General features: G+C 39.6%; 1 protein-coding gene across 2 annotated transcripts in view; it reads right to left on the reverse strand.

The window, feature by feature from the left end:
- The window catches only part of GRAMD2B (GRAM domain containing 2B), a 55,802-nt gene extending 42,726 nt beyond the window's left edge, over positions 1 to 13,076 (reverse strand). The window contains exon 1 of one of the 2 annotated variants that reach the window (XM_006213891.4): positions 12,537 to 13,076. In XM_006213891.4, the coding sequence (XP_006213953.1) occupies positions 12,537 to 12,619 (83 nt within the window). In that variant the 5' untranslated portion in view covers positions 12,620 to 13,076. The remainder of the gene's footprint in view (positions 1 to 12,536) is intronic. The other variant, XM_015247653.3, reaches the window with a different exon arrangement.
- Positions 13,077 to 16,803: the final 3,727 nt, after the last annotated feature.

Here is a 16,803-nt window from a genome sequence, read left to right on the forward strand (position 1 = left end):
GCTGGCTCTGGGTGCAGTGCCCCCCTAGAACCTTGATGGATTCACCAATGAGGAAGCTCATCAAATCCTGTTGTTCAAGAGTTTTCACACTGCTTAATCTCCTGGCCCTCCCAGGAGGTTAGGGATGGGGCCAAAAGCTCCCAACCTCTAATCACTGGAACTTTTTGGTGACAAGCCCCACCCTGAGGCCATCTAGGGGCTGTACCCTATACCAGCTCATTAGCATAAACTCAGGTGTGATCCAAAGGGGTCATTAGGAATAACAAGAGAAACTCCTTCCTATCACTCAGGAAATACCAACTTTAGGAGCTCTGGGCCAGGAATTGGGTACAAAGACCAAGTATGTTTCTCATTACAGCACAGACTTTCGTTCCAATGTCAACTTTTATAAAAGGGAAAACATTGTTTTAATACCCCAAATCTCCTTTTCCTTGTATGTTCCATGGCTTAATTAAAGGCATCACAGTCCATGCAGCCTTCCTGGGGAAAGAAACTAAGAGTTACTCTACCTTCCTCCCTCAGTCAATCCAACCCATCACCTGATTCTTCCAATTTTATCCCCTTGACATTTCTCAGATCTATTCTCCCATTTTTCCTACTAAAACAATCTCATTTGGATTGCTTCACAGTCAGCTAATCCCTGCTTCCTTTTTTGTTCTTTATCAAGTCTATCTTAAACCTTGCTACTGGAGTCATTTCTAAAAAACTCAAACCTGACTTTAGCACATCGCTGGGTAAACCCCCCCTTCAGCGACTCCCTATGTCTTCTAGGTGAGTCTAAGCGCCTTCTCATGGCAAAAAAGGGCATCCTCTGTGAGCTTCCTCCAATCTACTGCTCTTGACTCAGGTGATGACAATCAATATACACGTTACATTTTACATTCCAGGAATATTCTCCATAATCGCCAATCTGCTTCACATCACTGGGTCTTCATTTAGGCCATTATTTCTCTCTTTTTTTTTGAGGGGGGTTGTGCCTAACTCCCAAACCTCCTTCAAAATTTAGGTATCATCATTTCCTCTAAGAAGCCTTTTACTCAATCCCCACATGGGGCTGGTTTCTTCTCCACATTCTCTTAAAATGCTTGTACATATCCTTAATTTACCACAATAGATTGAAATTTGTATTTATTGCCATAGTGAGATACTGCTCAGGTTACTGTGAAATCTGCTATAATGTTCTTGAGGGCAGGGTCCACATCTAAAACCTCCTAATATCCTGTAACATACTGTAATGCCTAACAATAGTAGATCTTCAAAAAATGTGTTAAATTCCAGCTACTGATATAAATAAAAGTACTTTATGAAATAGAAAGTGCTATAAAAATTCTACAGTCATTATTAAGTTGAAATGGTAAACCAGTGTCCCTGACTTCATTTCTGAGGAAAATGGCTTTTTAATTTTAAATTGTATTCTGTAGTCAAGTGTAATCAAATTATATATGATTTTCATACCAGAGAAGTTTGCAATTCTACTGATAATGAATTTGCTCCCCATTTGTGTTTTAGGCTTTACCTTAAGTTGATTAGACCTTTCTACTCTGAGTTGTCCAGAAGGCATTGTGTTCCTGTCACCCGCAGCCTAAGGGCAAAGCAGGGTTGTCCCCATGCAACATGAATGCTGATATATATCTGTAAATGTGTAAGACGACAGTCGTGGTATGTTTCAGAGGCAGTCTTGCCACAACCAGGGATAAGTTTACCAAGGGGAAGAAATTAAAAAAATGAAAGAGGCCAAACTGAGTAAGAAAGCAAGGATTCTATTCATATTCAAAACACTTTCCTCAGTTTGCTCTGTCTGATAGAATTCTGTACACAAAGGCTACAGAAGAAAGCAAAGAAGTAGGGCAGTTTCTTCCAAGACTCATACTCTTAAGGTTGGAAGGGATCTAACAAATCAGGTCACTCAGCCTTCTCTCTTTACAGAGGATGAAACCAAAGACCAGAGAATGACTTCTCTAAAGTTTCAAAGAATCAGTAGCAGAGCCAAACCCAGAAGTGATGCACAGAGAACCAAGCAGTGAGCATTCTCACTGGGAGCCCCAGGTTCTTCCATGTTCTACACTCCTACCCCAACCAGTCCGCCAGTCCAGCCACAGGAGACCCCCTAAGTATTCATCCAAAACACACATTTGAACTTCCTAGTATCCTATCCTTGTTCTTCTCTTGCCTGGAATAACTTTTCCCTCCAGCTGAGGCCAAATTCTTTCTTACTCATCAACCTCACTTCTGATCGTATCTCAGCTCGCCTCAAGAAAAGCAAACCGCCTATGACTCTGTTCCTATGAGTACTTCATAATTATCGTGGAATTCTTATCATACGGTATTAGTTGTGTGTGTGTGTCCCACTTTCCTCTCCCCAGACTAGGGGTTCCTAAAGGTCATTGCCCACATCTCAAATTCAGCCGGTTATTCCCAGCACAGAGAAAATGGCAGGGAAGCGCTTGCTGAATGTCCCTGGATTAGAGAAGAGTGGAGATATGTCACAAAGAAGTTACCACACAATTGAGGATGAAAGTCAGATCTGAGATATGCTATGCTAATGAATCCATTCTGACCAAAAGTCAAGAAAAGGGAACAGGAAAGTCTTCGTGTCCTTAAGCAGGCTCCAGGACTGACCAGACAGTAGACCAACCATCTCACAGATACTAACTAGCAGGTGACACTTAGAATGGAAAAAAGTGTAAAGTTTCACTAGCTTCATAGCTAACTGATTGCCATCGTATGGGACAGTCAGGAGTAATGCCCTGCATACAGTGGGAAAGTCCATCAGGTATAAAACTAAGATATGGGGAGGGAACCTGGAGAAGTGTAATTTGCATGCAAATTCCCATAGTGTGTAATGAAGTAGAAGAGAAGGCAAGATGATTGTGAGAGCTGAACCTTACTTCACTGTCATGGGAATTTTTTCAAAAATTGTTTTTCATAACACATAGGGTATACTCTTCGGGAAAAGGTATCATATGTTACATCTGCATCCTCGAAGTATTTTTTGATGCTTATGATATGCCCAAAACCTTCTTGGATATATTATAAACACTGAAAAATGATTTTAGGACAGAATAATAACCGTTTAACATTTTACTGTTTTCCTAATGAGGTTACAAAGCAATACAATCTAAATTAGAAGTGTAGAAATTGGTTTGTAAGGATCACCAGAAACTTAATCTTATTATTTTATATATTTTATTTTATCTTGTTTTGGGGTCAAAAACGACCATATCCATTGAATGGTTTAAAGGTATTTAGACTATTCTTATCCACATTATTCACCAGATTTGGCTTTAGGCTGTTTTAAAAAAAACTGAATTCATTCTCAAAGAAAGAGGACTTGCCAGCCTTATGACTATTCAAAGAATGAGCTCCAGGCTTTCAAAGTAACTCGCAAGAAGAATTCCAAAAAAGATTTTGTGCAATTGCAGCATTTTTGGAAAAGTTCTTGGGTTCCTTCGGTGACTACTTTTTAAAAAAACAACATTCACATGTTTTTTAAACAAACTGGTCACATTGTTTATGGAAATACTGTGTCCTTGTGCAAAGAAGACCCCAACTATGGTTTTTCAAAATTGGAATTATGAATGACTGCTGTGCAAATCACCATGTAAAGCTGCAACTGAAACAATACAGTTCCCTACGGCCAGGTCTGAGCACAGATAAAGACACAAGTATCCAGAGAGACACCTGTGTCTGACAGCACCCAGAGAAAGCAGCAGCGCCCGGTTAATAGCTGAAGGTGCTCTCTCTACTCTGTCCTCTATAGAACATTAGAAATCCTTTCACTGCTAGAACTGCAGAAAGGAAGTGAACCTTTCTGCAGAAAGGAAGTTTTATTGACGAAGCAGGCCTACAAAAGTTAAGAGATCTACGCAGGGATACACAGACACCTGATGGGGGCCACTCTGCCTTCTGCTATCTTTGTTCTTCTTAAATCTGGTGAGGTTATGCAATCAGTGATTTTAGGAGCCTGGTTCAGATTAGACTGCCTGCTTTGAATTGTGACTCCAAAACTTCAACAGCTGTTGTCACCTTGGGCAAGTCACTATGTCTCTGTTAAGCATAAAATGTGATGATAACCGTACCTACCTCATTACTTGCACATAAGTAAAAGCACCTGAACAATGTCTAGCATGTAATGATGATATTATCTTATCTAAATAGATCAACTGATACATTTGGTACATTTTCTGGAGCTACCTAAATTCTTTTGTGAAAGAAGATCAAATCTCAGAACAAAACATTCCTTTGCTCTACTCTGTTTTCCTTATGGGCCAAGGCCTTCTTCATCGTGATCTCCGTGACACCCAGCGGGGTACCCAGCGCCAGAATTAGTTAGTAAATGTCAGTGGACGACATGAACAAGTCTCTCTGGTCATTATCACCTGTTAAATACTGCCTTTCTCCTAGCTCATAAGCCTTTATCTTGCTCTCATCTCAGGTTCTCATGAAAGGCGTGACATTTTGTGATTTCAGAATTTGAGTTTAGAAAACATGTTGTGATTCTTTGTAAAATTTTCCGAAAATATTCTGATCAAACCAAGAACAGGTATAAGAAATCTACCAACTTCACGCCAGAAAAGTCCAACTTTAGAAGAGAAGGACACGACGGAGGGAAAAAATATTCTTGACAATTCATATAGGCTCTCAGAGGACTGGCATTACATGTCATATGAAGCACCCAGGAAATACTTAAGTTGTTAGGATCAAGTGAGGAGTTATTTTCCAATGAATTATAGAAACAGTACAGCGATAAAGCTGTCATGATGAACTAGTTTTTCTTTACTGTTGACACAGAGCAGTTCAACTCACAGTATACCTTTTACAGCCCTACACACAAGGGATTTCAAAATAATCTGTATGATCACAAGATAACCATTTTCAAATCACAATCCTTAATAGTAAAAGACATAAAAATTGGAATATTTCTGAGGTTCTTCCCAGTTGTTAACTTATTGCACAGGACCAAAGACATAATTAGAAAAATCTGGGAGATAACAAACATAGATATAATTATAAACCTGATATATATGGACTTTAAGAAAATACCAACATTTATATACAGATGAGAATCTCCATTAGGGAAGAAGAGGCCCATGAGCCACGCAGCTCAGTGCCTGTGATTTCACTGACAGGACCTGGAATAGCACAGGGGAAGAAGAGGAGGACCACCTGCCAGGATAGAAGGGAGCATCACACAGGTTAGTGGTAAAGTAGCATTTTTTTCTTCATCTTTCCAATATGACTCAGTATTTCCCCCTCTCTTTCCCTAATTCTTCTCTTCCCTCCCCACCTCCTTACTCACTGTTTCCAATTTCACATTTCCATTTCACCACTTTGGTCTCTGCTCTTTTCAAAGAGGTGTTACTGCTGTGACCTCTACCTGGCTGTTCACAGGGTGGTCGCAGATTTCTTGCGACCTCATCTGACTGGGGGCCTGTCTCGGATCATCTAGTTAGGTAAGGGGGACAGAAGAGATTAGAAGGTGAACTGGTAACTTGAGGATGACTTGGTCAGAAGTCAGCCCTTCCACCTAACACTCCAAGTCCACCTGACCAAGGGCACTTGAGCTGTGCTCTGATGGATTTATTTATCTATCAATATGGAAAGTGTGTAGGTCACTGGTAGATCACTATTGTGCAAAGAAGTCTGGGGAAAAAGTGGTTTATGAGAACAATGTCTGCCACTTATTGAGCTCTCCTCTGGTGTCCAGTACAAATGCTGTATAATCATACTTAATCCCATGCCTGTCTCACGAGGCGCTTCGTCTTGACAAGTTCAACACACTTGGATGTGTACTGGAAGGTGGATATTCTAAGGAAAAACAAACCAATAAAAAACTCGTTTCTGGCCTTAAATGACAATAGCATAAGGACAAAACCCAAACCCTTGGCAAGTGGTTACCTTTTAGACAAAGAACTATCGGGAAGGAGACAGGAGGTAGTCCCTCACTTTTCATTTTGTACCTATTTACACTGTTTTATTTTTCTAGCTGAACACATGTATTGCTTTAAAATACGGCATCATGGATGGGGGAAGATTATGATTCTGTTTAAAAATTTCTTCTTACACATGCATCTCTCAATGTTCACTTCAGCACTATTTACAGTAGCCAAGACATGGAAGCAACCTAAATACCCATTGACAGATGACTGGATAAAGAAGATGTGGTATATATACACAATGGAATACTACTCAGACAGAAAAAGAGTGAAATAATGCCATTTGCAGCAACATGGATGGACCTAGAGATTATCGTACTAAGTAAAGTCAGACAGATGACAAAGACAAATATTATACAATGTCGCTTACATGTGGAATCTAAAATATGACACAAATGAACTTATTTATGAAACATAAACAGACTCACAGACATAGAAAACAAACATACATTTACCCAAGGGTAAAGGGGGTGGAGGAGGGATAAATTAGGAGTGTGGGATTAGCAGATACAAACTACTATACACAGAGCAGATAAACAACAAGGTCCTATGGTATAACACAGGACACTATATTCAATATCCTATAATAAAACATAATGGAAAAGAATAAAAAAAATTTTCTTTGTATTATTCTGTCATTAAAAAAACAATAATAAATGTTACATGCAGAGAATTTAGAGGATTGTAAAAACAGTAACCAAGTATGACAGCCTGAGTTATCCTTAACATTGAGATTTGGGGGAATTTTCAAAATCCTAAGTATGATTATCACTCATTCAGCAATTTAACAGATATTTATTATATTATAAAGTGTAAGGAAATGACCTACGTTGAAGGTGCTTATGATCTTTTTTTCCTGCTATATGAAAGCACTTTCTCTTAACTCTATACCATGGGCCTTCATACACTGCTGGTAGGCATGTAAAATGGTATAGCTGCTTTGGAAAACAGTTTGCCAGTTTCTCAAAAAGTTAAACATAGAATTATCATATGACCCAGCAATCCCACTTCTAGGTATATGCTCAAGAGAAGTGAAAACATATGTCCACATGAAGACCTGCACAGAAATATTCACAGCAGCAGTATTCATAGTAACCAAGTGGAGACAACTTAAATTTTCACCAACAGGTGGACAGACAAAATGTGCTTTATCCATATAATGGAATACTATTCAGCAATGAAAAGTAATGAACCACTGACATATACTACTTCACAGATGAAACCTCAAAAACATGATGGTAAGTGAAAGAAGCCAGATACAAGAGACACCTATTATATATGATTCCATTTATATGAAATGCCCAGAAAAGGCAATATACAGAGAGAAAGTAGAGCAGTGACCACATGGGGTTGGGGGTGGGAGCAGGGATTAGTACAAAGAACTCTTATGGTGTGGGGAGTGTTCTAAAACTGGGTATGATGATGGTGTACCACTCAGTAAAGTTACTTAAAGTCACTGAATTGTACACATGAAATGGATAAATTTTATGATATGTAAAATACACCTCAATAAACCTGCATCTTGGGGGCATCATGTCCCATCGTGAATATGGGAACCTTTGGCACATGGGTGACCAACAAGAACATATTAACTAGTTTACCTTAGGGAATGGAGTCTTAGTTGGTTCTGCTTCTCTTCTAAGGGCAAATAATCAAATTTAAGTGTGGATAAAAACACCCTCCTTACAGAGGAAGAACAGTCACTAAGGTGGCTGTAGAGGAGCCTCTCTCCAGGACCTGTGCTTTAAGCCATTTGAAAATGTGTGAAATGCCTAAAGCTGAGCATTTAAAGAATTAGAAAGATGCTGAAGGAGAGTTTTATTGGAGTTCAGCAAATGGAAACAACTCAGCAGTTTAAAGATGACGAGCCAAGAAAGAAAAGCTGAGTGCAAGGCAGCAGGATATAGAAATCAATGGATCAGAGATTAGATGTGAGAATTCCAAATCGGGAAGTAGTATTTAAATAAGCTGGTAGGTCACTAAATAGTTATGGCATGAGGTCCTTTTAGCATAAACAAAAACCAAGCTGCCATGTTGGATTCATGGAAAAGCCCCGTGGCTGTCACAGGTACCCTCAAGGCCGAACTGATGGAACGGAGGCTCACTTAATAAAACACTGGTGCCTGCTACTGTAAGAGTTAGGCCTTTTGAATTCCGTTTTGTTACATTTTATATCACCCTCCCATGCCCACCCCATAGCACATCCCAGAACTTCAACAGTGAGGACCGCCACAGCTATGGCTCATGGAGAGCTGACAATGTCAGGCACAAGGTGAAGTGCATTTCTTACACTTCCCATTTAAACTTCAAAACAAGCCTCTGTGAAACAACTGACTTTATCATTCTTTACAGATAATGAAGCTGAGATTTAGAGGTGCTAAGTCACTCGCCAGGGTCACACTTTTAGGAGATAGGAAAGTCAAATTTATTTCATATCCTGGTTTCCTAGAACCTTCATTTTTAACCTCTTTATGTACTGCCTTGGTACATAAAAAGGTTAAAAATTACCAGTACCTTGGAAATTGGTAACTTTTAGTGGTACTACCCTCTAGCCATGGAGCTGATTTGGTTCATTAAATTCCTTTTCAAAACATTTTAGACCAGGGAACATTGTTTATTTTTCTCCATTTTTTCAAACTCCTCAATTGATTGTTTTCCTTTAATCTTAATATTTTCTAACATGTTAGAATTTTGTCTTCCTTTCCCAAACTTTATATTTAGAAGCACACTGGCTAACCTGTCAGATTTGGTGACCTGGAAATTTGAATTTAAAAAAAAAAGAGAAAAGTATACACCTATATGTACAGAAAGATAGATAATACAGAGAGACTTCTTTTTCCTAGATAGGCACTTTCAATGTTTGGAGTTAAGCAAGCTCTAAGAGATTGAGCTATATTCAATAATTATTCATCTTTGCTCCTCTTGCTTCCAATGCTAGATCAGTTTCCAGCTGTAACCCTTAATTCTGTTTGTCAAGTATCCTCAATATGCACAAAGACAGCATAGTTCGATGATAAATGCTGCCATTGCAGGTAATGTTTTTACTTGAATTCACTATTTAAAGTCAAAATATGTCCCTAGTATCATTATTACTTCTTGATAACCCCAGAGAGCTTCCTTTTAAGGTAAATTGCTTATGTTACCCACATTCACCCTCTCTTTCTCCATATGTATATGAAATTGAACACATTTCTAGAATTCTTATGTCCCAAGTTATTGAAATTTAAATGTTTAAAATTCAAATTGCATTACCAGTTACATGTGATGTAATTTATTACTTAAAATATGAATCAATTGCCCAGAAATATATCAGCATTAATGTTAGGTATTTTCTGAAAGTCATGCAAATACAAGTAACCAGGCCATTACTAAGTTAGATCTGCCAGAGACTTTAAGACTTTTAAAGTGTATCTCATAAAATGTGTGTCAAAAAAGTTAGGTTATATTAGAAAAGTCTATGCATTGCAAACATAAAATTAAAAATGAGAAAGATAAAGTGGGGGAAAACCAGGATCTCAAAAGGAAATATTCAACTAAACTACCAATTCTTGATTAAAAGGGGGTTATTTTTTAAATCAAATATGTATTTTGGTGGTGAGTAAATGTGCACTCTCACTTCTAGCACAAAGATGAATAAATAAGCCACAGCTCTTAGGCAAGTAAGCTCTACTGCTACTGATAGAAAATCTGATTTAGAAATTTTAAGAGTAAAATTTCCCCTGAGATAGTGAAACTGAAAATCAGCTATAAGCATATTAAATACCTTAATTAGGGAGTTTGGGGGGGGTGTCAGCTTCCACAGCTCATCAACAGATAGTTATTCAAAGTGATTATCTGTTGGACCCTTTGAGAAATTCATTGAGAAAAAATGTGATCAGAGTTGGTAATCTATTTTAGGGAAAGTTAACTAATACACACTGATCTAGGGTGTGAGTTAATATATGTTAACAACTTAAAGCAGTGCTTTGTACATACTAAACGTTACATAAACATTCACTGTTAATTAATAGTAATAACAGTAGCAGCAAAATTCCCTGGGCTGACCATGTACATACAAGGTGAGCACTGATAAGAAAGAAGAGTGTGGCCAATGATAAGGAGAGGCTTTATTTTATTTTATTTTTTTTCCCAGAAAGTTGTTGTTTTTTGTTTGTTTGCTTTTTTGTTTTTTTTTTAAACAGAGGTACTGGGGATTGAAGCCAGGACCTCGTGCATGCTAAGCATCAGCTCTACCACTGAGCTATATCCACCCCTCCAGGAGAGGCTTTAAATGAAGGAAAGCTTGAGTTGATTTTCGAAGTTTATCGGGAGAAAGAAGAAAGGGAACTGCTGAACAAAGTAACAGAGACGAGAAGGAAGAGGGAGGGAACCTTATTCAGTACTATGTTTGGGACACTTGTTCCTTACTCTTCTCATTATCACCTCTGAATTATGGGGTGGCTAGTGTGACAGCTTGGCTATAGAAGTTGTGCATGCTGACTGGTATTTGGGAAATGAGGTTGAAGTGGTCCATGTGGGTCCAGATCAGTAAGGGTCTTAAATTCTTGGCAGACGAGCTTGCTTTTTAGAGAAGGCCATGGAGGGCCATCATAGATTCTAGAGTATAGAAGTACAGATAAAGATTCAAGTTCAGGCTCTAGAGTTAGGAGTCCTGGACTTGAAGCTGAGCTGCTCTCTGTCTCTGCCTGCCTAGTTGCTTAACTTCTCAGTTTCAGTGGTCTTATTTGTAAAATGGGGATAGTGATAGTATTACCTGATTCTGTATGAAAATGAATGCAATGTATTGAGCAACCGCCTGCCACAAAGCAAGCATTCCCCACAAATGGCAGCTGTTATTAATTAAGAGGCTAAGGTTCCAGGTGACAGGGCCTACATGGTGATAGGGCCTAGTTACAGATGCACGGGTTGGGGAGGAGCAAGCCACTCTAACATGCTTGAAGAAAATGTTCATTGGGACACTCTGACTTCAATAACTTTGAGCTTAGTGATAATTAATCTAAGATATGAAATTCAAAACAGAGAAGTTATTACACTGAGTTTCCAAGCATAAAAATGTTGCGACTCAACATGATTTCAAAGTTGGAATTATCAAACCAATATATCACTGTGATAATGTATTCACCTGTGTCTTTAAATTATTTTTACTCTGTTACCAAAGCAAGAGTTTAAGAGCTCAGAAGAAAAGAGCACCTAAAATCCTTAGACTGAATCAGAAGCAACTTCAGTAGGCCTGGGAATTCCCACTTTGCAGGGAAAAACAAAAAACCCAATTAACAAAAGACTGCTGAATGGATAAACATCCTAACTGTGGCGATGATTCAGTTACAGGCCAAACTTTTTATAATCCCTTGTTTGTATGTTTAATGGGGCACTGGCCACCAATGTCCCTCGAAAAGCTGTAACACATATGTGTGCCTCTCCTCAACACTGTTCTTGGGTTACAGAAGACAGATACCAAATCACACTCATTCCTGTATTCCCCACCATTATGGAACAAATAGTAGGTATTCCAATAAATGCTGAAACAATGAATGATGGGGACTGAATCTTTACTATTAATACATTTGTCATCTTTACATACTAGTATCAAGAAAGCATTTTAGATACCCAACAGCTTGGTACCATAAAAATTAAAATTGAACTTATTTAGATGTTCATCTTAATCTCATTTAATGTTATAGTGATACAGAAAATAAGCAAATAAAGATTCCTTTCCTTTTTAAAAGAAGAGTTTGGGACTAACAACCACGTAAATAATCATACTTCCAGATTTTTAAAAAAAGTACGTATGGTAAATAGGTTTTATTATAGGAAGCTAATCCTTGGGATCAAATATTTGAGTTTTCAGTTTGCTAAACCAGAAGCGTTTACAGGTCAAACAATGTGCAAATCCTATCACACACACGAATCTTTTAAGAGGACAGTCAACCCAATATTTGATGTGTTTTATTTTATTATATGTTCCCTGTGCTCCCCTACTCCAGCCTACACCCTCTCAAAAAAAAAAAAAGTGTGTAAGTCTGTGTTAAGTACCCAATAAAGGCAGGCAGTCTTCGAAGACGAAAGATAAAGCATATTTCATGTTTTCCACTACTTTTCCTCTCTCGAGGGAAAACAGTGAAAAGGGAAAGGTGAAAACACCCTCAGGCTCTAATTAAATAACAAAATGTGCATCGTTGTGAAGCAAATGACCACATGACGTATACAGGGCAGCTGCATCTTTACACACGTCATTAGGAAGAAAGACAAGTAAAACAAATGATAAGCGCTCTGTTTCTTGATATGGCTTGGAGATCTGAAAGGTCGCCCCAGACCACCCTTGGGAATTATAATTAAACAATCGTGCTCTCGGCTCAAAAAGTTCACATCCCCACCGGACTGCAAGCGGCAGGGCATTCCTGAAACGCTGCAGTCCGTGTCTTTTCTCTACTAGAAGAAGTAGGGAAAAAGAGACCAGGCGCCACAGAAAGAGTTCAAGCCCCAAGGCTGTCAATGTTAAAGTTCCAGAAAACCGTTTCCACTCCCAACTCGTTCCTGGCAGAGCAGTTTGGGTAGCGCGCGTCCTACCGTCCCGGATGGGATCCGGAGGAGGATACTTACTGGGCTGAGCCAACTCTGCTCTCTCTCTTGCCGAGCACTTTGGCAGACTTTGCGTCGTCCACATCTTGCTGTAGTTCAGTCATCAGGGCAGCGTCCGGAGGGCACCTTCAGACCCGGGCGCGCAGACAGCCTCCTCCTCCCGCTCCCCCGGCTCCCACCGTCCGGGGCGCAGGCCCAGCCCGCCCGCCGCGCCCTCCCCTGCGCCCTGGGGGCTCGGCGCATCCGGGCCGCCCGCGCCGCGGGCCGCCAACCTGGACACGTTCGAGCCGGCGCGATTGGTCCGAAAGCGAGCGGGGCAGAGCCGCGAGGGAGGGAAGAGGAGGGTCGAAGCGAAATGACAGCCTCTTTCCCCAACCCGGGAGGGGAGAGGAAGAGAAAAAGGAAACCTGTTGAACTAGTCTTTCTGGGAGAGGAAGCTAATTGGCCAAGCAGGTGAAACATTTGCCTATCCAGGCGCCGTATAGAAAGCCCTGGTAAACTGGGCTTTTTTCCCCGCTCCTCTCTACTCGGACGGTAACTAGACTTGATAAATGGGCAACCAGCTGTAGATAAAGGAAACGATACGACTAAGTGAGGCTCTCTTGCACAGATGCACCGTGAGGTCTGGCCTGTGCCTCAGCCTAAATTATTCAAAGAGGATGTAGCCTCATTGAGGGCTGCCTGTCAGGGCTTAAACAATAGGTCAGTTTAGTAACAAAAGTAATCAAGTAGTTGCCTGGTTAATCCTTCCTAGGTAGGGGCAGAGCAAGGATGGAGAAGCAGTCCTCAAACCTCACCAGCATCTTACTTCCTAGGCACCCAACCCATAAAACAATGCCTCTTCTTCCTGCCTTGCTGGTTTTGTCTTAAGGTTTGTATTTGAAGCACCACTTACTAATTTAAGGAACTTTGTTAGCTACCATCTTCCAGGCATTATTCTAAACATCCACTTACTATAGTGAGGGAGGAGAAAAAAACTTTTCCTCTGACTGTCTAGGTTCTTCCAGCTGGTCTAAGAGTTAAACTGATGCAACATAGATTAACAGTTGAGAAAACCAAATTTAATTAACTGCGTACAGAGGGCCCAAGGACAAATTACGCAATTGATGCCTATATGTCACCTGAGACAGGAGAAGGGGTCAGGGGTTTGGGACTTCAAAGAGAAGGAAGGCAATTTACAGGAAGAAGGAAAAGAGCAAATGTTTGGTTAAAAACAAACAAAAAAAAGTCTGCTGGGCCATATAGAAACAATGGGACACAGAGAGGAATTGTAACAAATAGACTTCGCTATGTTCCTCCTTGCTTATACAGGGAGTTCATATTACACTGTAGTTATCTATAGTGATAGCTCCCTTCCTGGGACAGGTCCTCTGTCTGAATTTTTTAGGCTCTTATGGGAAAGGTCAGAGCCTTTTGAGCTTGATTGTTTTTAGCTTGAAGTAATCTGCATGTCAAAGAGATAATTTTGGGGTGGAAAATTTTGCTCCCCTACAATAGCAAATAATGTATGTGTTGGTAGATTTCTGATTTGCTACAAAGTAGTTGAGAATGAGAATAACTAATATAAAATCTTATTGTTGGAAGCCTAATTTTAAAACAATTACAAGTATCTATAGCTGAACCTGACATGGCGGGGGAAAAATTACTGACTCTATGCTCTGGGGGTACCTTCGTTTTTTTCTTTTAAAATTAATTTTTTATTTAAGGATAATTACAAGGAATATGCAACCATAATATTTACGTTGTGAAGGAATAATATCGCCTTCCATATGAGTAAACAAAGGGTGTTGCAGCCATCAAGCCATCAGCCACTGCAGCCTCCCCAAGTGTGCATCTTGAGGGGATTCAGGATGAAGAAAAACAAGGTACTGGCCCTAAGGTAGTTAAGGTGCTTATCAAAGGAATGCTTTCAGTAAGCCCAGGCTCTTGCATCTTCCCATATATAGAAAAGTGCCGAATTAATTAACATGAGATGTCTGGTTTTCTTTAATTAATGTTTTGATGTTCCAACTACCTGGTTTTTTGTTTTTTGTTTTCAATGACTCCTGTATATCCTGGCTTCTCCCATACCTCTTCAGGACAGTCCCTCAGATCTATCTGAGAGGCTGTCTTCTGGGCTTAAGTCCTTAGTATGTCTGCCAAATAAAACATAATTCTCAACTTTTAGGTTGTGCATTTTTTTTTCAGTTGACATTGTGTGTGTGTGTCTGTGTGTGTGTGTAAAAGAAAATACCTACCCTTCTAAATAACCTCAAACATTTTGGAGATGCAAGTCCTTTCCAAAGTTTTCTTATTACGTCTCTGCTTACTAGCTTGTTTATTTGGCTGAGAGAACAAAAGCATCTTTTGTAACCTGCTTGCTCCAAAATTGACTCACATGACTCTAGAAAATAAGTAAAAGAAAAACGTTTACAGAAATTCCATTTGAGTTGGTCTGGTCAGGCTGCTCTCTGTCCACCCCCCCCCCGTTTTTTTCCTATCTGATCATCAATGACCCCCTAACTGCAGAAGCCTGGCTGGGCAGGGTGGCGAAGGCTCTGGGTGACCTGAGGACTTGGAAACTGTCTCTTTAGCTATCAGTTCTTGGGGATATTACTGATGCCTTCAGCCTCCAGATCCCTTCTCTAGTTCACTATTGTACTCAGGATGAGGGTGGACTTGGAATATAGAGGAGGTTGTCCCAAACTCTGGGCAGTGACTCTCTCTTTAAAACTCAGATGCCCTTCAAGCCACCCTCACTGCAAAACTCAGATCAGAAATCACTTTTTTTGGTCCCCTAAGTAATTTTTTTTTATTGTGGTAAAATATACATCATGTAATATTTATCATTATAACCACTGGTAAGTATACAATTTAGTGACATTAAATACATCCACAATGTGTGTAACCATCACCACTTTCTATACCCAAAACTTTAAAAAACCCAAATAAACTGTAGCAACTCCACAATAACTCCTCCTTCCCCACATCCTCCCAGACCTTGGTAACCTCTGTTCTACTTTCTGTCTCTATGAATTTGTCTATTCCAAGTACCTCATATAAGTGGAATCAGTCAATATTTTCCCTTTTGTGTCTGGCCTGTTTTACTAAGCATAACATTTCCAAGTTCCATCCAAGTGGTAGCATGTATTAATCCCTCATTCTTTTTTATGGCTGAATAATATTCCATTGTATGTATATTCTACATTTGTTTTCCATTCATCTCTTGATTGAAACAATTGATTTGTTTCTATCTTTTGGCTATTGTGAATAATGCTGCTATGAACACTGATGTACAAGTATCTATTTGAGTCCCTGCTTTCAACTGTTTGTGGTATATACCTACAAGTGGAATGCTGGGTCTTACAATAGTTCTATATTTAACCTTTTGAGAAACCATGGACAGCCTCCTTTGATGCATGAGTAAGAGCAAGTGCTTATAGCTTCCCCAGTATGGCTTACAACTCAATTAAGGAGCACTCAGTTGTCCTAAAATTTGTTCTTCTGTGTATAGGATGAGGACTTCCAGGAGTGTGGTCTTAAGTGAGAAAGGGAGAGAAAGGTGGGGGGTGGGGTGGGGTGAGGGAGGATTGGAGAAGGGTCTAGTGGGGAAAAAAGACAATAGTCCTTTCCTAGAATGGGGAATTAGAAAGGAAATAGTAAACTACATTATTTTATTTAGTGGCATTTGCTTAAGTTTAAAAGACATTATCAAAAAGCTTCCTAACTTGTTTATTCTTGGGACTATTATACAATAAAATGGAATGTGGTACTTAAAAGGTAAAAGACAAATGACAGAGGAAACTTCACTGTAGTGTGATAAAATAGAGACATAAGATTATGTCTAAAATATATTTTGGAGAACTTTTTGCTTTAGTACCAATAAAAACCCTACCCTTTATTCTTCTTCCTCCAAGCCTATGAGAACATAATTTCTTCTTTCTAACATCAAAGAAAAGTACTAGCTGATACTTTTCCCAGTTATTGAAGCAGGTCAAGTAGAAAATGCCTAACCTATCAAGAGGTGGGGGCTTCTATCAACAGCTTAGAATACTGTAGATAGGGAATGTTGCCTCCCATTCCAGTAAACAAACTATGTTCCTAGACATTCCATTGCTACAAAGACCAGGCCATTAGCCCTGGCAGGTGCCCACTGGTGGTGTGCCCTATGGGGAATTCAGGATGGAGAAAACCAAGAAGCTTTCTGTGCTTTGGATACTGGCCCTGGATATTAGATAGTTAAGATACATATATAAGGAATAATTTCAATGAACCCAGATTCTTTTATCTTCTCATACACAGAAAAGCA

Source organism: Vicugna pacos, chromosome 3 (genome assembly GCF_048564905.1).
Source record: "Vicugna pacos chromosome 3, VicPac4, whole genome shotgun sequence".
Classification (NCBI taxonomy): domain Eukaryota; kingdom Metazoa; phylum Chordata; class Mammalia; order Artiodactyla; family Camelidae; genus Vicugna; species Vicugna pacos.